We start from the raw sequence: 20,142 nt of genomic DNA, 5'->3' as shown, positions 1-20,142 counted from the left end.
ACTCTTCCTTTTGTGTAGTTGCGCTATATCCCAGCCACACAATCCAGAGGTTTCTGCCTACACACACCTCTCTACCTTCCATCCAGGTGAAGAAGAGGCATCATCACAGTTCAGACACATTCCGGCTGCACTATTCTTTCATTATGTGGGGGATGCATTGAAATCCCCGTCTTCTGCACCATCCTTGACAGCAGGATTCTTTTCATGCAAAATAGTCTGGCCCAACTGATGAGAACATTTTCTGCAGTGTACTTGTAAGAGCAGGAACTTTCTTGTTTACCGACTCATGCCAGATTTTGATTTTTATTTTACTTGAAGCTTTCTCCTTTGCTGCCGCCTGCTCTCTTCTCATTCCTCGGGCCTCCTGTTGCTCAATATGGCAGGGCTTCTTGACTCATTGCCTAAGCCACATAAGACTTTTTGATGCTTTTCTTGTCCTCGCTGCTGATGCTGCTTTCTTCTTCTTCTTCTTCTCATTTTGATGCAACTGCTTCTAATGATGGGATCTCCGGGTTTTGGGAAGCAACTTGAAAATGGCCTGATGTGCATTAAGAGTATTATGGATGGCCCCTGAAATGCAGCACTGCAAAAATAATGTTTTTGGAAATAATTTACATTTCCTCTCAGTGTATGTGTGAACATCCAAAGGTTCTTTAGCAGAGCAGAAAAGCAGATGTACTAGTAAGAAGAGAAGGAGCTCTGAAAGAATGGTTTGCATGAAATGAGGTTTAAATGGCTGCTGGTGTGTGGGGGGGGGGGGGATCACATTTTTTCCATTTCTAGAATGGAAAGCCCCAGTCTTTATGGCCTTTCTATGACTCGGCTTGAAGGAAGGGTTGATCTTTTGGGCATCTTTCTAAATGGCAGTGCAATGATCTCCTTAAAAGCAGCCACAGATTTCACAATTCTCTTTGGTCATTTCAAATGTATTTATAGCTTGTCTGTTTCTTATGGAAGACACCACTTGTGAAATAAATGGTTTTAAAGCTTTCATTTTCAGCACTAAAAAAAAAAAAAATGTAATGAGCTTCTGTGATGCCCACAAAGTTCAGTGTGAAATCTACTGTCCCCACTCTCCGTCCATGTTGTTTGGCATGGCCAGTCCCCCAGCAGATTTGCTCCTGGGCTCCTTGCATTCAGGAATTCCGTCCAGCAATAGCTTTTTGCCACAGAGATACAGTAAAGGTCACAGGAACGTGAGAAGCTCCTTTAAACCAATTGGGCTGCCCAGCTCAACGCCAACTGACAGTGGCTTGTCAGGGTTTCCTGAAGAAGCTTTTCCCAGCCCTGCCTGGAGACACAAGGGATTAAACATGAAACTTTTTTTGGGAAAATCTTTTTAGGGACACTTAGGCAGCTCTCAAAAAGTGTCTGTGTGAACAGCACTTACAATGCTGGGTGGTGTGGTTTTTTTTGCCAGATGACAGTTAAGGAATACAGTTTATATCATTTACAGTGAACATCTTTTTGGTACAGCTTGTATTCCAGCTGTGTCCTATGTAGACTTATTCCAGTGGAATAGTTTAGCAGTCATTGCCGACAAACGGAAGCCGCAACCTCTTTACATGCAGGGAAGTAAAACCCACTGAACCCAGTGAGCCTTATTTCAGGGAAGACGTGCAAAGTTTTGCACTGTAAGGTACTTAGGAGGCTGTTTGACTAAACAAGGAAAGGTTCTTCCTTGGGCATTTCTCTTCCTACCCTTGCTAATATCCTACACTCATGCTAGTGTAAAATTATCCTGCTCATCATCCTAGCATTCTATCCTGCACTCTATTTGTGAGGCAAGTTATTTATTCTCTAAATGCATAAACTATCATTGGGTGTAAAAGTTTAGGTTTGCTAAAGAAGCCAACCTTCCCCTTGGCAGACTGAATGATTCCAAAATGAAGGGTATGGCTTTAAGACTCCTCTCCTCCAACCACAGTGCTAAGCTGGGAAATATGCCTTCCAGTTACCTCAGAAACATCTCTTCTAGGAAAAGAAAAAAGGAAAAAGAAGGAAGCAATTTAGAGCAAAGATGGTAAAGAAGAGCATTTCACGTGTTTCAGGTGCGAAGAACCTTTGGTCCTTCAGATGTTGTTGCTATTGCTACTACTGATTTACTAAACACCTTCTAAATCACCATCTCACGTAAGATAATTAAAAAACAGTTGAAAACACAAAAGCAGCAAACACTGTTAAAACAAGGCAAAAACAGTAAGAAGTAGACGCTTGTGGTAAAAACCTCATAATCCAGCTGGGAAAGCCAAAGTCAGAACATAAATGACTTCAATTGGTTCCAGAAAGTGCAGACAGCTGGCCGCTGTTATATCTCGACAGGGATGCCATTCCACAGAAGAGGGGCAGCTGCACTAAAAGCCCTGCTCTGAATTACTGTGGAGGAGGCTTCTGAGCACTTTGTAACCTGCAGGAGAAATTTCACCACAGATCTTAGCAATCTACTGGATGGATAAGGGATAAGACAGCCTCTCACGTAACCTGGTCCAGAGCTATGTAGGGCCTTATACCTTGAACTGGGCCTCATAGCAGATAGGCAGCCAGTGCAAATCCTGAAAGCACAGTGTTACATCGTCTTCTCCCACAAACAACCTAGTTGCTATGCCGTGCATCTGATCAAGAACCAAGGTAGCCCCACATACAGTGCATTGCAGTAATCCAATTGTGAGGTTACCACGTTTGCTCCCATCAGTGCAATTATGGCTAGTGGCCAGGGATGATGAGAGTTGTAGTTCAGCAACATCTGGCGCTCCAGAGGTTCCCCACGCCTGACGTATATGGTTTGCTTTTTTACTTGTTGGGTAAAACAAATCCAGGATTTGCTGGGATCAGATCATGCTTGTGACATGAAGGATGAGGACTACTGCTTCCTTTCTCCCCTTGTTGGATACACCACCCTTCCATTTTTTGGATGCAACCGATATCATTTTGTTAATTAAACCTGGATGCAAGCACTGAGGAAGGGGGCGGAGGGAGCTTGTGGCCCCCTTGCTTTCCTCCCAGCTGCTAAACTATGGCTTAGCAAACTGGGAATTGAGCATCCAAACCTTCCCACTGTGTGTTCTTCCTTTTCTGTACTTGCATGCAGAGGTGTGATTCCTTTCACCTCTCTCAAACCCCTGCCAAATAGCTTTATTACTTAACTTGAATTATGAGGCCTAATTTAAATACTATTCTAGGCAGTGATGATAGCATGTTAGGGGTTTGTGACTGAAATCCTAGTTGGAACATGACAGTAGCTATGCAGAATGCAACATGGAAAAGCAATTTGAATTTGCCTGCTGTCAAGTTTAAACTGAGTTGGAGAGAGTGCAAAGTGTGCCCCTCTTCTCTCTCTTTATAATTTTATAGACTTTATAATGGTTTTCTCCCTTAGTTCTCTCCTAAAGGTTTCAGGCTTTTCAATCTTCCCTCCTAGGAAGAGTGTCCCATCCCTTTTACTGCTTTAATTAAACTTTCCTTTATCGTTTGAGTAGTGATTGGCTTTAGAACCACACAGTGTACGGAGCATGCCTGTACTGTACAGTTGCATAGAAGCATTTATAATTAATTCCTTTTATTTTTAGTTATTTTTACCTAATAAAGTCTAAAGGCTCTCGATCCATTCCAGTCCGGCTTCCGCGCTGGTCATGGGACCGAGACGGCTCTGGTCGCCCTAACAGATGATCTCCGTAGGCAGCTGGATCGAGGCGGGTCAGGGCTGCTGATTCTTCTAGACCTGTCAGCAGCCTTCGACATGGTCGATCACGAACTCCTAGACCACCGCCTTGCCGACGTGGGGATCCAGGGCACAGTCCTCCAATGGCTGCGCTCGTTTCTCTCTGGTCGGGGACAGAGGGTGGCGCTTGGGGGGGAATTGTCATCGCGCCACTCCTTGGTGTGTGGAGTGCCTCAGGGTGCGATTCTCTCCCCGATGCTTTTTAACATCTTTATGCGCCCCCTCGCCCAGCTTGTTCGGAGTTTTGGGCTGGGTTGCCATCAGTATGCCGATGACACCCAACTCTATCTGTTGATGGATGGCCATCCTGACTCGGCCCCAGACACATTGACCAGATGTCTGGAGGCTGTGGCTGGATGGTTACGTGGGAGCCGGTTGAAGTTAAATCCTTCGAAGACAGAGGTCCTCTGGCTGGGACGGGACGATATGGGATTGAGGGGGCAACTCCCATCTCTTGCGGGGGTGCAGTTAGTGCCAGCACCGTCCGTTAAGAGTTTGGGTGTAATCTTCGATACCTCCCTCTCTATGGAGGCGCAGATTACAGCTATAACAAAGGCGGCATTTTTTCATCTCCGCCAAGCTAAGCAGTTGGCCCCTTATCTCTCTCGCCCTGACCTAGCCACTGTGATCCATGCGACGGTCACCTCCAGACTGGATTATTGTAACTCGCTCTACATGGGGCTGCCCTTGAGACTGACCCAGAAATTCCAGCAGGTGCAGAATGCCGCGGCGAGACTCCTTATGGGGTCTTCTCTGCGAGACCACATTCATCCGGTACTATATCAGCTGCACTGGCTCCCGGTGGAGTACAGGATCAGGTTTAAGGTGCTGGTTTTAACCTTTAAAGCCCTATACGGCCTAGGACCCTCGTACCTACGAGACCGCCTCTCCTGGTATGCCCCACAAAGAAACCTACGGTCTGCAAATAAAAACATCCTGAAGGTCCCAGGCCTCAGAGAGGTTAGGCTGGCCTCAACTAGAGCCAGGGCCTTCTCGGCTGCGGCTCCAATCTGGTGGAACGCTCTGTCACAAGAGACTAGGGCCCTGCGGGACCTGACATCTTTCCGCAGGGCCTGCAAGACAGAGTTGTTCCACCAGGCCTTTGGTCAGGGCGCAGCCTGACTCCCTCCTCTGGCAACCTGCACAGAGTTTTGCTTAATGGTTGCCATCAACTTGATTTTAATTAATTTTTATAATGAAATATTTTTAGAATGTTGGTTTATTTGATTGTTTGATTATTTGATTGTTGTTAGCCGCCCTGAGCCCGGCTTTGGCTGGGGAGGGCGGGATATAAATAAAATTTATTATATTATTATTATTAACATGGAAATTGCATTTTTTCCCATTGTCTCTCTGCATAAGGTTGATATTTCGAGTGAGCTTTCCATTAATGACCCAGATACCTCATTCCTTGCTGACCCAATTTAGATCCCTAAGTAGTGCCTATGTAGCAACAGGAGCATTTTCCCCTAATGCGTATCACTTACAGGAAATCTCATTTGCCGTTCCGTTGCACTTTCAACTGGTTTAAAGACCTGCCCTCCTGAAGAAAAGAATAACGTTGTGCTTTGATAGTTCTCATAGTCAGTCTCGCCAAGAACACCCTGAAGGCCTACGCTTGAAAATACAATCCACTTATTCCATTGTGCTCTTCGCCTTAGACTGCCGGGTTACTGGATTACTATCCCGGAGCCCTAACAAGAGGATGAAACTGTGAATCACAGTAATTGATATCGGGCCTGGTGCCAGCAGTCAGCCAGACTGGACACTGACAAAGACCTGCCAGGACTCACAAAGGGCTGACCTGCAACCCCCTTGCTCACTGCCTTTATAAACACCTTCTTTTTAGCAGCTGGCTACCTCACCCAGAGTGCCTGGCTCTGAGAGGGAGACCCCTGGCCTTCTCCCAGAGTCCTGGTGGCAGAGAAGGGGCCAGCGCTGCTGCTGCTGCTATTGTGGTGGCAAATATATATTTTTTAATTTTTAAAGTAACAAAGCGGGGAGGAGAATTGGTGGCGCTGTTGCCACAAAGAGGAAGATTGGTCTCAGGGAGGGACATCAGCCAAACTGTACTGAGGACCTACTGCCGTTTGGCGGTGGTCCTGATTGACGTCTTAGGCATGTTGGGAATATAAGCTTACATTTTAAGGACCCACTTGAAAGCTGTCTGCTCTCCTTTATCCATGTGTTTTGTCGCACTTGTCAGGTTGTTGCCATGCTAGCATTTACGGTTAATGTTCTTTGCTCATGTGACCCTGGTAGATTATTACTTAGGATTTCAACACAAGGTGGGGCTCTCATGGGGTGAGTAAGCATGGAGCTTATTATAGATTTTGATGAAGTTTTGCCCTCCTGATGACTCTTCCATCTGCTGAGAGTGTGTGTGACACAGATCAAACATTTATTAGAAAATGGGACATGCACAAAAAAAATTTCTTAAGGACTATTGTAAGTGGCAGGCCTTGAATGACTTTTGTGGCATGATGGATAATTAGAAGAGAATATATTACTGATGAAAATTAACAAAAGAAAATGAAAACAAACAGTGTGCTAGATAGATTAAGTGGTAGATGCATGATGGGGTTAGAAATGCAAGAAGAACTTATTGTGATATGATGTAACAAATATCACCATTTTCTTTTCTTCTGGACAAATCTTTTGTTTGTTGTTTCCTTTTAGTTTCAATAAAGCATTTAATAATGATAAAAAAGAGTGTGTGTGTGATATATAGGTTGGGCTGTGACCAGTTATGACCAGCTTTATTAACTAATCAGCTATTTAGTTTGTATTTTGTGTGCTAGATGGCTGGGTAGAGAGAGAGATGGGAGGTTTTTTATTTGTGTTGAGTAGGGAACGGGGTGGGGGGGTCCCTTCTATTTCATATTAGGGTTCAGAGATGGCATGAATGACAGAAATATCTGCCTCTCCTCAAGCCATCTTGTATATGAACGGTGTTGGTAGGCAGGCAGCATGTGAGCCGAAGACTTGCTCTTGCATCCGTCCTGAGGCCCATAGAACAGACACACCAGAGCTATGTAGCTGGGTAGTTAAAAAAGTATTCTTCTTTAGAGCAGTTTTATGTCTACAATGATCAGGTCTTTCCTATTGCCACAGCCCTGAATAATGTTTGTTATTTCTAATCTCGGTGCTTTTAAGAATTAATCTCTTAACTTCCCTTTGAACCTCAAGGTCAGGGTGTGCCCAGTGTAGCTTTAGCTTCTAGCACAGTAACAAAGTCTGCCTGCGGCTTGTAGATTGGAAGGGCTGTGGTTCCAAACTGAGAAAGAAGTTCCTGGGTATCCGCAGGGTGAAGTGAGTCACAAAAGCTTGTATTGGTTCCAGTGGAGCTTAGAACTTAAATCCAGTCTTTTGAATCTTTACAAAAACCTTAAAAAATGTGAAGTGGGAGCAGTGGGAGTTGGGATGGGGGCAGAGATGCCACTACCAGGGTCCCAAGTTAAATGGCAGGAGATAAGGTGAAAGCCAGATTGTGAAAGCAGCAAGCCACGTGGCAAGAAAAGCACCAGTGTGGGTAGTGGCTGTTAAATCCGAAACCTGAGTGTGACCAGAAGTGTTAGAGACACTCAGATCTCTGCAGAATCCCCTCCCCCCCCAAAATGAGCTATAGTTCTTATGCTTTTTGAACAAGCTACGTTCATGCCCTTTGTAACAAATGATAACTTGATGGGGTCTTTACCCTGATTCCCAGCCACTTCCTACTTTGCACACTGAATCTGTCAGCAATCAAGTGTTCAGCAAATCTGGCTTTACAGTGCAGTGCCTTCTGCTGTGTTTCGTTTTTCCATTTTAATATGGTTAACTGAGAACACCAGTTCTCCACACCCCAAAGTCTATACAGGAAGTAAGAGTTCCTTTTGGCTCAGTCTGTCGTTCTTCGTTTTGCAGAACAGAAGAGCAATGAGCAGCTTAATTCAGGTTTAAGAAGCAGAGCAGCCTTCTGTTGACTGGTGGTACATAAGAGCATAAGAAGAGAGAGCCCTGCTGAATCAGGCCACCTAGTCCAGTCGCCTATGGGAAGTCTGCAAACAGGCCTTGAGTGCATTGTGGGTAGTAGCCATCCTCAATAAATTTGTCTCACACTCTTTTAAAGCCATCCAAGTCAGTGACCATCACTATATCTGGTGGGAGCAAATTCCACTGTGTGAAGAAGTACGTCTTTTTTTACATCCTAAATATTCCAACATTCAATTTCATTGGATGGCGCTGGGTTCTGGTATTGTACAAGAGGGAGAAAAACTTATCCTGAACCTTTTCCAAATTTACAGTATCCTCCTTGAGATGAGGGGACCAGAACTGTAGGTGTGCTTCTAGTCAACTCCTTTGAGTATCTGTGTCTTGTGGCTAACCCCAAACTACAAAGGCACACTGGCAAATCTAAAAATACCTGCTTCTTTGGGGTGGGGTGGGGTTGAAAAATAGTGGCAATAAGTGTTTCTGATTGGTGTTGGGCCAGCTGAGAGGTACCCAACTGTACATTTCTATATATCTCCAGACAGCCACTTTCTCTCCTGTAGTTACTTGATTTTAAAATCTCACTTTCCTTCAGTCTTTTGAATCTTTCAGTCTTTTGAATCTAGATATCTCCAGCCAGCCACTTTCTCTCCTGTAGATGCTTGATTTCTGGGCAACTTCTTCGTTTGCCTCAGACAATAAGCAAATGTGTGGTAGTGTAAATTGAGAGATCATGAAAAGAAAAGTGATTTTACCATGGATAATAAGGGGTACCAAGATGGTGCCCTCAATATATTGTTGGACTGTAGTTCATCTGCTTCTACTGGTGGAATAAGCATTGATGGTATCATTCTGCACTCCTGAGTACAACAGTGGTCTCCACTATGGTAAAGTCTCGCTTCCCCAGACAATCTTCTCTTTGTTGACAAGAAGCCAGTGTATCAACCCTGACTCCCTCCAGTCATTAGCATCGGGAGGAGAGGGGGATTGTGCTCTAAATCAGCAAAGCAAAATGTTAATGTATCCTGCTTAAGACAATTCTTCTTTTAACAAAGAGCCAGGTAATAAAAAAGACAGCAGATCTGAATGTTAACAACCAGCCACAGCACCTTTACACCCTGTGACGTAAAGTACAAAAAAGGGTTGCCTAAGTGTTTCATAACTATACCTCTGTCTGCTTGCAGTTTCTGCAAGGTTACTTGCCAGTTTCCTGACTTAGATCTTGGAACTTGCTGGTGATGCAACTTGCATCTTTAGTCGATAACTACAATAATGCAAAAAAAGATGCCTCAGTGAAGAACAGATTCAAACCCAAGGCCTCCTTTTGCTGATCACCTCCCTCTTTTACCCCTCTTTTTCTTTTCTGTAACAACAGGGTTACTTATTAGAAAAGAAAGAAGGTTGTATATTAGAAGGGAATGAAGTATGTAGCTGTGACTACAGGTGAACTAGCCTTAGCTCGGGCTTGAAAATAGCCACTTGCCTCGTTGCCTGTGGTGAGTCAGGATTACCTCCAGGCAGGAAATCTTTCTGTGCTTTCCCATATGTGCACAGTGTATGCAGCCATGACTCCAGTCTTTGATTCCTTTTGGAGCGGGATATGCTTGACATGCAGAAGTTAATGGGAAAGACTGGCTGCCTGAGACTTTGAAGGGCTTCTCCTGTTGGAGTAGGCAAAGTGCTAGGCTCCATTAATGGGTGGTATCTGACTTGGTATGAGGCAGCTTGCAGCGCGTATGGCAGGTTCATTCCCAATGTCATGTGACAGAGTCCATAGGTTTTCACTTTGAGCAGCAGTGATTCCTCTGGAAAGTGGTGACTGCCTGCTTTCGATGAAATAATACGTTGTCGAAAGGGTGGAACTTAGTGGAAGGGGAATTTGTGTGAAGGGGCATGTGCAGATTGCAAGAGGTCAGCAGCATTCTGGCATGGTCCCTGTTGTAACATGACCGAACAGGTTAAAAAAAAAGGCCACATGTGTTGGCTGCCTGACCTGCTGCTGTTCAAGCTGTTGCATTGTTTGTTTGTGGCCCGTTGTTGTTTTCCTATTGTTTGCAGAGAATTAAAGAGACAATTCAGGGTTTGTGTGAAGAATCCTGAAAGTGTTTTCCCTGACCTCTCATCTTCAGATTGACTGATAATTGACAGGCCAAGATCAGGCACATATTTGAAGGCCTGGTTTGTCGATTCATTGTTTGTACGCATGTGGTCTAAAGGCACTTGAGGTCACCATTTGCTGTGCCTGGATGGGAGGCTGCTTGGGAACCATATGTATGCTGTCTTGGGCTGTGTGATGGAGAAAAGGCAGGGTGGAAATGTAAGCAAATAAACAGATGTTTGAAACAGGCATGGGCCACCTCCAGACAAACAGAAAAGCATTGTGGGCATACACTGGGAAGCAACAATGGACTATGGCTCCCTGGGAACCTTTAGTCATGTGGTAGGCCACCAATATTCCAAAGTGGTGTATTTGTAGGTGATCCATAATGCATCATATTTCCCAGTGTGCAATTTGCTTCTCCATCGTGATGTCATTTCTTGCTTGAGTGGGCAGTTCCTGATTTGTAATGTATCTGCAGTGCATCTATTTTTATTCCCATAATGTTAAATGGACATGTGCACCTTTGCATACGTGTCTGTGTGTGTGTGTGTGTGTGTGTGTGTGTGTTTGTGTTTAAAGAATAAAAGAGAAAGGAAGGAGGATAGACAGAGCCATCATGACTGGTAATAATTCTATCTATCCAAACTAATGGTGGAAAGTTTTTTAGGTCTTTAAGAAGGTTCAAATTTGTGTGCAGGAAAATCTAGAAACAGAGCATTAAACTAGGGATGCTGAGTTATATGGCTGTTCATTGGAGGTTCTCCAGCCACCTCCTAACAAACAAACAAACAAACAAACAAACAAAACTGGTTAGATTGGATGCACTCCAAATTAGAATTTTCATTTAGTTCATTAATAATTGCTCCTTTCATTTCCCCATCAACTGTATACATATTTCCATTTCAGAAACATGGGGCCAGCATATCATGTGCTGGCCCTTGATGGTTTGCATTGCTGCTTCATTGTGGGATCAAGGGTTGTGGCAAACTTGTCAGAACAGGAAACTGTAGAAGTGCATCACAGTGTTTCGCAAAGATAATAAGACCACAAAGTTGTGTGTGTGTAGTTGGATGCATCATTCCTCAGGAGGTCAAATTAGAATTTTATCTTTGATTGAACTGCAATATTTACTCACTTTTTCAGTCAGTTTTTAAACAGCAGACTGAAAGCTCAGATGGTTAAATCGACTTTCCGTAAAAGCAAAAACTTGCTAAGGTGGCATAAGTAGCAGTAAATGAAAGGGCAGGAAATAGCTGCTAGCTGAGGGCATGTTTTGCATCCTAGAGGGAAGTGGACAATTCCGGGGCTGTCTCCGCAGCCTGAGTGACACCCACAGTGACACCCACATTCCTAATTTCTCTCTCCCCCCCTTTTTTTTTTTTGCTGACCTGAAACTACAGGGTATAGCTTTATAAGGACAAGAATGGTCGAGGAGATTTGGCAAGCAGGCAGGAGGCCTGGGTGGCTCTAGCATAGGGGCATGGGACTTCAGGCCTGCAGATGTTTCAGGACTCCAACCAACTCCCATTAGCCCCAGCCAGCATGGCTGGTGGTCAGGGATGATGGGAGCTGTTGAGCAGCAACATCTGGGCCTCAAGTTGGCCACCTCTGTGTTGAAACAGAAACATTTTGTTATGTTTTTATGAGGTTGAGTTCTGGCAGAGGTCCTTGTGACCTTCTTGGCCCCTTTTTTGTTTTTGTTTATCATGAGTGAGTCGGAGAGCGAGTTAACATGGGCACTTGAGGGTTCCTGAAAAACATAGCCCTTGGGAAATGGGTCTGCAGTAGAAACAAAACAAATGATGCAACAGACAGCTATCACTTACCCAGCCAAGTGGTCACTGTCTCAGGGCCTGGAGTGCTTTCGTATTTTCTGCCTAACTCAGTAGCTCTGATTATAGGCTGATAGGTACATTCAGAGTAATCACATCCTTTACCCCTGTTTCCCCCCAACATAAAATCCTATGAAGCTGCCTTATATTGGAGCCAACTGTTGTCCCATGTACTGGACAGTCTATCCTGATTGGAAGGTCTCAGGCACACAGGTATTTCCCCTACCCAATGCTCTTAAGTAGCAGTGTTAGATTTGAACCTCAGACTTTCTGCATGTAGCAAAGCAAGTCATGACTCAGAGTATTAGTGTTCCCTTTGTAAGTGGCAAAGTCTCTAGGCCGGGCTTCTTTTTTATACACATACATAGGAGCTGGTTTCATTATGTAATCTATAGGACTGCCAGGTTATTATCATTGCCAGATGGCCCTTTGTATTTCAAAAGGGATTGTCCAGAACCTTACAGCTGTGTCAACATAAAATGGGTGTTTCAATATATGCTGAGAAGAAACACAGGCAGGGATGGGTCTCGCTTTTGCCCTGCCACAATTGCAGTCTGACAGCAGCATGTTGGGGTTGGGGGAAGAGGGAGGCACACAGTCCTTGCGCTTTTTGCATCTCTTCTGTGCACCTTCCAAGCTCTTCCGTAACCTTATGCAGTCCGTTCAAGAGGCACTTCCATGAACAGATTTCCCCCCTCAGTTCCATGATGGAGAACAAGGGGTCCCAACAGTGAAGGAGAGTGGCTCTAGGATCACAGGTCTGCCACGCCTGTTGTGTTCCTGGAGTTGTGCTCTTGGGAGTGGAGAAGATCAATACATAATGCAGACATTCTGCTTTGCACCCAACTCCTTTTATTTTCCCATAACCCATTAAACAGAACTATCGCCTCTTTTCAGCCATAGGGAACGTGGCAGTAATTTTTGCCCACAAAGTGCTCAGATCTGTCTCTCTGACCAAAAAGAGTGAGCAGGGGTTCTCAGAAGGAAGGAAAGCTGAGATTCTCGTAATTGCAACCAAGAAGGACTGTCTTCCTAGGGCCTGGGAGGATGCCTGCCTAGGGCAACTCTTTCCACCTGGCTTCACAAGGACTGTGGCTGCTGCTTAGCACTGAGGACTCCTCCTTTAAATTGTTTTTAATTTTTATCTGTTTTGGTTTAAATGAGACCATCTTGGCTGTGAGCCCTGGAAGACCTGCACCCTTCCTTACTGGCCCTTTCCCATCTGGCCTGGGAGAGTGGAGTGCTGACTGACTCCAGCTACAAAAGCTGAGGCTGTTGAACAGATTCTTGGGCTGGAGTATTGTTTATGGGGAGTTGAGAGAGATGTTGCTGTTATTGATATTGTTGTTGTATCTTTAGTTTCAGATCTTATGATTTATGTGGAAATTGTTTCCATTAAGTTGTGTACTTTTTGATGTGTTTATTGTTTAAGGGATGCAGGTGGCGCTGTGGGTTAAACCACAGAGCCTAGGACTTGCCAATCAGAAGGTTGGCGGTTCAAATCCCCGCCACAGGGTGAGCTGCCATTGCTCAGTCCCTGCTCCTGCCAACCTAGCAGTTCGAAAGCACATCAAAGTGCAAGTAGGCACCGCTCCAGTGGGAAGGTAAACGGCGTTTCCGTGCGCTGCTCTGGTTCGCCAGAAGTGGCTTAGTCATGCTGGCCACATGACCCGGAAGCTGTACGCCGGCTCCCTCGGCCAATAAAGCGAGATGAGCACCGCAACCCCAGAGTCAGTCACGACTGGACCTAATGGTCAGGGGTCCCTTTACCTTTACCTTTTATTTATTGTTTATGACTTCTGTTATGTTTGTAATTATGTAAATCTTGTCATGTTGTAAGCTGCCTTGAGCATAGTTTCAACAAATTAAGATGATGATGATGATGATGATGATGATGATGATGATGATGATGATGAACCAAGCATGTGTGGGCCTTACCAAAGAATCTGGGTTGGCGGGAGAAGGTGGCAAGTTCCTCACCCTTGATTTAGAACAGGCCTGGGTGGCCCAACTGCAGCCCCCCAGACCTCCCAGCCTCTCTCCAGCTCTCTTCATCACACCCTCCTCAGGTGCTTTTGCCTGGCTAGAATGCATCCTTGATAATTTTCCCTCCCCCCCCTTTTTTTTTTGCAGGGTGGGTAGGCAGGTGTAGAAACTTTTGGCTTGCATGGCTGGGATGTATACAGCCCACTGTACAAGGACAAAGGCTCTGCCCACCACTGTCCTGTAACCTCCAGAAAGTTGCCTGCATGTGGTTCTGGGGCTGCAGAAGGTTCCCTGGTTGTAACTGACCGATGCTGCGTTTAAGTGCCACATCTTTTTGCTGATAGTTCTTTCGTTTTCTCTGCCCCGCCTCCTCCAACTTGCAGAGCAGTTGGTGCTTGGAGCCTACAAAGAACTGTCTCGACGTTGGGATAAGGACTACGACTCATTTGTGCTGCCGCTGCTGGATGAGCTACAGCCATGCTACATCCTCTACCGCCTGGACACCCAGAATGCACAGGGCTACGAGTGGCTCTTCATCTCCTGGTCTCCTGACAACTCTCCTGTAAGCCTCTGCTTTGTTTCTGCTTGACTTTAGCCTCCTAGGGCTCAGAGCCAAAGTGGCATGGGTAGCTGGTTTATGCAGTGGGTTGTAGGTGAAAAAGTAGATCCTGTTCCCTGCTGGGAAGAGGATCGTGCAGCCAATGCAAGACTGAACACGGTCCTTCTGCCCACCAGCTGCCGTCACCAGTGATGGGCAGGTGGGCACAGTTTGGGGAACATGGCCTAGAGGGCTATGATCAGCCCATAGGCCAGGGGTTCCCTACCCCTGGTTTAATATCATGTGGAAATTGGAGGTGATTCTTTCTCACAATGTTTAGGCATTCATTCAAAACAGACTTTAAAGAACAGTCAAATGGACCATCACTTGATTAAAAAAAAAAACCCTACAAGCAGAGATAGGACTTAATGTATCCTATTGTTTCATCATATAATATTTCTGTGGACAAGGGTAAATACGGAAGGTTGTACTTAATCTACTGCCATTTACACATTCTTGCATTCCCAGGCATTTGTGTTGTGAACTACTCTGCAAGAATCTTGCAGAACTCTTGCTCCTTTAATCTCTGCTCTTATTAGACTAGCGTGCCATCTGGAGGCCAACGGAGGCAATGTTTTAACATGGATTGTCATTTCTGTGAGAAGTGCTCCCATTCTTTTTCCCTAGCTCTTTCCCAGATTTCTTTCCCAGATTTCTTTAAAGGATCATCAGCTAAATCAGTGGAAACATTCTCCCCCGTTTATGTATTGAATGCATTTCTATGCCACCCTTCATCAAAAAGTCATTACAGGGCAGGTTGCAATAAAAATTGGTAAAAACGCAGTTTGTACACTTAAGCCATTAAAACAGTTGAAACATCAGAGGCAGTTGAAATAAGACAGCCTTTTAAAAACACCCGTTCGCAAATCTCCACCTGAAAGGTTACTCCCATACAAAAGCCGGGGGTGGGGTGGGGTGTGGGGAGGTATGTTTTTAGACAATGGCAGAAAGCAAGGTTCGTATGGTGGCACCAGCCATATCTCAGGAGGGAAGGAGTTTCACAGCTGCTGAAGAAGTAGCACCACAGATAAAGCCCTGACCCTGGTCACCACACACAGAAGGAAGGGTGATATAAATAAATAAAATGCAGACCACACATTACTCTAAAATGGTTTTTGCATAGTTAAAACCTTCGACCGCTAGAATATGGAGGGGTTGTGTGGAGATTGACACTGCCAGAATTCTGACTATAGTTAGCTGAAGGGGAACGTGTGACACCCATGTTTAAATCGGCACCTGTGTTTAAATCACCACCTCGTTACATTTTCTATGAAAATGAAGTTGATAAATACTTTAATAATACAAAATCATAAAACTCCTAAATCAGCCTTCCCCAACCTGTGGCCTCCAGATGTTGTTGGACTCCATTTCCCATCAGACCCAGACAGCATAGCCAATAGTCAGGGATGATGGGAATTGGAGTCCAGCAACATCTAAGGGGGCCTCAGGTTGGGGAAGGTTGCTGTGAATCCTTGGGGCTCAGGGTACTTTAAGGCCTACCTGCTCCCATATGAATTTGGCTATATTTTGAGATTTTCTGTGGAGGTTCTGATCTGGATCCTTTTCTTCTATTCAGTGTAGTGTATGGTTACTCTCTGGAACAAGGTCTTTTTAACAGTGGCAGCAGAAATGTTGCCAGAATTGTGGAACTCCTTCCTGGGAAGTTTTGCTGTGCTAACATTTAGACAGGCAGCAAAGGAGGTGCTTTTTTCAGAAGGTCTACAGGACTGAGTTTGAGGGAATACAATATGTGTGTCCTGCTGACTTTCTTTTTACCATTTAACTAATGAGTTTCTAATTTTCTTCTGTTCTGCTTGTGGCATTTTGCCTTATTCATAGTTTTAAAAAATATTTGGATTTTAAATTTGAGCTGCTTTGAAGATTTTTATTTTTAATTCAAATGGCAGAGTGTTAATATTTTTATATTGAAATACATATATTTCTGTGTCTTACCTGTGATAACATCATTCATACATAGCCACCAACAGTATAAGAGAGGGTCAAGGGATTTTTTCCCCTCAGCCGGGGGTGGAGGTTAACCCAAGTATCTTCACCCAGTTATTAAAACATAAAACCCTCCTAGCTGTGAAAAGGCAGTTAAGGTAAAAAGGTTACAGTAATAGGAACAATAGTTGCTAACCATCCCCCAAGTCCTGATGTTGAACTCTGTGATAAGATCATCCATAATACCTCCTGGGGAATAGCTGCCAGTTCAATTGACTCTGTGTAATTGCTTATATTGGCAGCCCTATAGATTTTATACTTGCAAGCCCTCACATGGTTGACTTTCTAGTCTGTCTGAATGTATTTTGGAACAATAGTTTGAAGATGCCTATCTAAAAATATTGGCAAGGGGACATATTCCTTAATAAAGAATGTGCTCAGAACCCACAATTGTAAAACCCTGCAGTTACAGCATTCCATGACCATTGTAACTGGGAGACTACTGCAATGCGCTCTATGTGGGGCTGCCTTTGAAGGTGACTTGGAAACTACAACTCATACAGAGTACAGCAGCTAGACTGGTGACTGGGAGCAGCAGCCGGGACCATATAACACCAATCCTAAAGGATCTTCACTGGCTCCCAGTACATTTCCAAGTACAATTCAAAGTGTTGGTGCTAACCTTTAAAGCCCTAAACGGCCTTGGTCCTGTATACCTAAAGGAGCATCTCCACCCTCATTGTTCAGCCTGGACACCAACATCCATTTCCGAGGGCCTTCTGGCAGTTCCCTCACTGTGAGAAGTGAAATTAAAGGGAACCAAGCAGAGGGCCTTTTCGGTAGTGGTGCCTGCCCTGTTGAACACCGTCCCATCAGATGTCAGACAGATAATTCACTATATGACTTTTAGAAGACATCTGAAGGCAGCCCGGTTTAGGGAAGTTTTTAATGGCCGATGTTTTATTGTGTTTTTAATATTGTGTTGGGAGCCACCCAGAGTGGTTGGGGCAAGGCAGCTGCTTATTATTATTATTATTATTATTATTATTATTATTATTATGTTTTCATACTCATGGAATGACTTGTCCTTGTCACTGATGTTTCTCTCTGTATGACCAGGTTAGACTGAAGATGCTCTATGCAGCAACCAGAGCAACAGTGAAGAAAGAGTTTGGAGGAGGGCATGTGAAGGATGAGCTCTTTGGAACAGTTAAGGTACGGCAATATGCAGCAGGGCCGTCAAGAAGAGCCTTAGCCATTGTTGTCTTGTACCGTGTTGCTCAGAACCTTACATCTAGAAAGCAGGCATTTTTCTGGGTCAATTTAACCCCCTCCCCCACACCCCCTTTGAGTAGTTTTCAGTTCTTTAAGGCAGAAGAAAATCAAGTGTGTTAACAGTAGTAATAAAAGCTTCTGGGAAACTGGAAGATAAAGCTATCAGTGGCTACTAGCCATGATGGCTGTGTTTGACCTCCACTGTTAGAGGCAGTATGCCTCTGGCAGAGGTAGGGAGAGCACTGTTGCTCTCATGTCCTGCTTTTGGGCTTTCCATGGGCATCAAGGTGGCTACTGTGTGAACAGGATGATGGACCTTTGGCCTCATACAACAGGTTTCTTAAGTTCTTAAACTAACTGAGATCATCAGTGTTTCCCATTTTTCCCCCACCACAGATTTATTTAATTTGTGATTATTATTATTTTTAATCCTTTTGGATCCACACTTGGTGAGGGTCAGAGGTTGGGCTGTGTGGTCTTCATTAAGGCCCTGTCTCTACCTTTCCTCTCCATAATTAGAGCAGTACTCCCAGGTGGATGGATAGATGGATGAAAGACAGAAAGGAAAGGAGGCACATAGGCTTAACATCAAGTTTGAGCACTCCCTTTTGGGTGGGTGTACTGATATGAAACTTGGGTAGTCCATGATTCTATGCACGATGCAATAGCAAACCCTGGTTTGCTAGCCATGGTTTTCATGGCACTGTGGCTTTCTAGGAAAGCACCATAAGGTGGCAGCATTGCTCATGAAATGAGATCACACTATATAGCGTGGGAGGAATCTTGCGTTTCTGTTTGTCTGCAACCTTCAGTAGTTATATATAACTGTGAAATCCTCAAGACATGCCTGTCATTTGACAGGAAATCTAATACTAAGCCCAGTGTACTTGACCAGCTAACATTGGACAAGTTCCTCTCAGTGGTGGCATATTTATTCTTTTAAGCTATGCCTTTTACATTGAAAACATTGTGATTCTATGCTGTTAACCAGTTTGAGCATTGGCTGGTCCCCATGCCTCCAGCAACAGAGTCAAACTTGTATGGGCTTGTTGCCAACACCTGCAATCTTCTTTGGGTGGAGGAGTCTCTGCAGTTTGCCATAGGGAAGAATTGGAAAGCTTTTGCTTCCATTTTTCTCTAAGCACAGCCTAGCATTAGGTCTGAACCTGGACAAACAGTAGGTTGATTTTAACTGTGGTTTACTCCAAATAAAACCAGCTTGATGAACCATGGTTTATTAAGCTGGCTTGTTTTAGAAAGCCATAGTTAAGTTGAACCACCATTTACAGTTCAGACTCTGCTTGCCCTGGTTAATGAAGAACAGATGTTTCTTCACTTTTTCTCATGGATGCTTTGGGGGGAGAACACATGTGCCCGTGACTTGCACAGGCTCAGTCTTGTTGCACCACAGCATGGTCTAGCATTACATACAAATGCATTCCTTGCCCTTGTTTCTGGATCATGGTGAAACTGACCAAAGAACTCCTTTCCAGTAGCAGCTGTCAGGGCAGGGCGACATTGTTTACCTGACTTCTCAGTGGCTCATGGCGCTGCCAATTATTGAGAAGTGGAGAGCTCTGTGTAGGGGCAGTGGCCGGAGCATTGGGTCGATTCCACTGCTGCAGCCGCACTGTGCTGAGCTACCTGCTTCCTTGCCCCTCTTCTCTCAGTAACCAGACGTCATGCACAGATTTGGGAAGCCAGGTAAGCAACACTATCCTGCCTTCACCACCTGCCAGCCACTACTGCTCCTATTTCTTTGATCAGTTAGCAGGGGTCAGCAAATTTTTTCAGCAGGGGTCCGGTCCACTGTCCCTCAGACCTTGTGGGTGGCCAGACTATATGGGGGGGTGAACGAATTCCTATGCCCCACAAATAACCCAGAGATGCATTTTAAATAAAAGGACACATTCTACTCATGTAAAAACATGCTGATTCCCAGACCATTCGTGGGCCGGATTGAGAAGGCGATTGGGCCGCATCCGGCCCCCGGGCCTTAGTTTGCCTACCCATGAGTTAATGCATTAAGTGCTCTTTTACCATGTTGGAAATAGGTGATGCCCCCTTTTAGCAATGTGTGCTATGCTGCAGTTTTAAATGAGAGCTTGTTAAGAGCGTTGATGCTAACAGTGAGTTGCTATTCCTGGCCCTGCACAACAAAGCCAGCTGATAGCATTGACTGGATTGCCTTTGTGTGTAAGCTTATGGGCTGCCTGACCTATGTAGCCCATAAGAAAATGTGCCCCCGTTCATCTCTGTTGTCCTTTGAACCATATCTGTGGCTGCTACATCACCACCTCTGTCTGACTACAGGAAGACATCTCACTCAGCGGTTACCAGAAGCACGTGTCGTCCTACTCTGCTCCGGCTCCTCTGACTGCAGCTGAACAAGAGCTCCAGCAGATCCGCATCAATGAGGTGAGAGGCAGCACATCGTGGCACTGATCCAAACGATTGCTTGGTGATCCTGCCCAGCTAATCATGGTTTTCCTTTGGCACTATTGTGCCTCATAGAGCAAGCAGAACGACTTCCAGTGTGCATTCTATTAGACTGAGGGATAAAGCCTTGTTGCTGGTGGCAGAGGGGGGTGGCCATAACAGTGTCCCATCCACTGCCACCTCGCTTTGGGCTGTGCACACTGGCTAAGGAAACTGAAAATTTGCAATATTGGGCGGAAAGCTTTTCAAGGCACAAACTACTATGGGTATAGTTTCT

At 44.9% G+C, this 20,142-nt stretch overlaps 1 protein-coding gene across 4 annotated transcripts in view; it reads left to right on the top strand.

Moving 5' to 3' along the window:
* TWF2 (twinfilin actin binding protein 2) overlaps positions 1-20,142 on the top strand; it is a 62,172-nt gene that overhangs the window by 22,073 nt on the left and 19,957 nt on the right. For all 4 annotated transcript variants that reach the window (XM_083603510.1, XM_083603509.1, XM_083603507.1 and 1 more), the window contains 3 exons: positions 13,993-14,171; positions 17,271-17,366; positions 19,740-19,844. In XM_083603510.1, coding sequence (XP_083459636.1) covers positions 13,993-14,171; positions 17,271-17,366; positions 19,740-19,844 — 380 coding nt within the window. The remainder of the gene's footprint in view (positions 1-13,992; positions 14,172-17,270; positions 17,367-19,739; positions 19,845-20,142) is intronic.

This window comes from Podarcis filfolensis (genome assembly GCF_964270895.1).
Source record: "Podarcis filfolensis genome assembly, chromosome: 2".
Taxonomy (NCBI): Eukaryota; Metazoa; Chordata; class Lepidosauria; order Squamata; family Lacertidae; genus Podarcis; species Podarcis filfolensis.
This window is presented reverse-complemented; position numbering and strand designations above follow the sequence as displayed.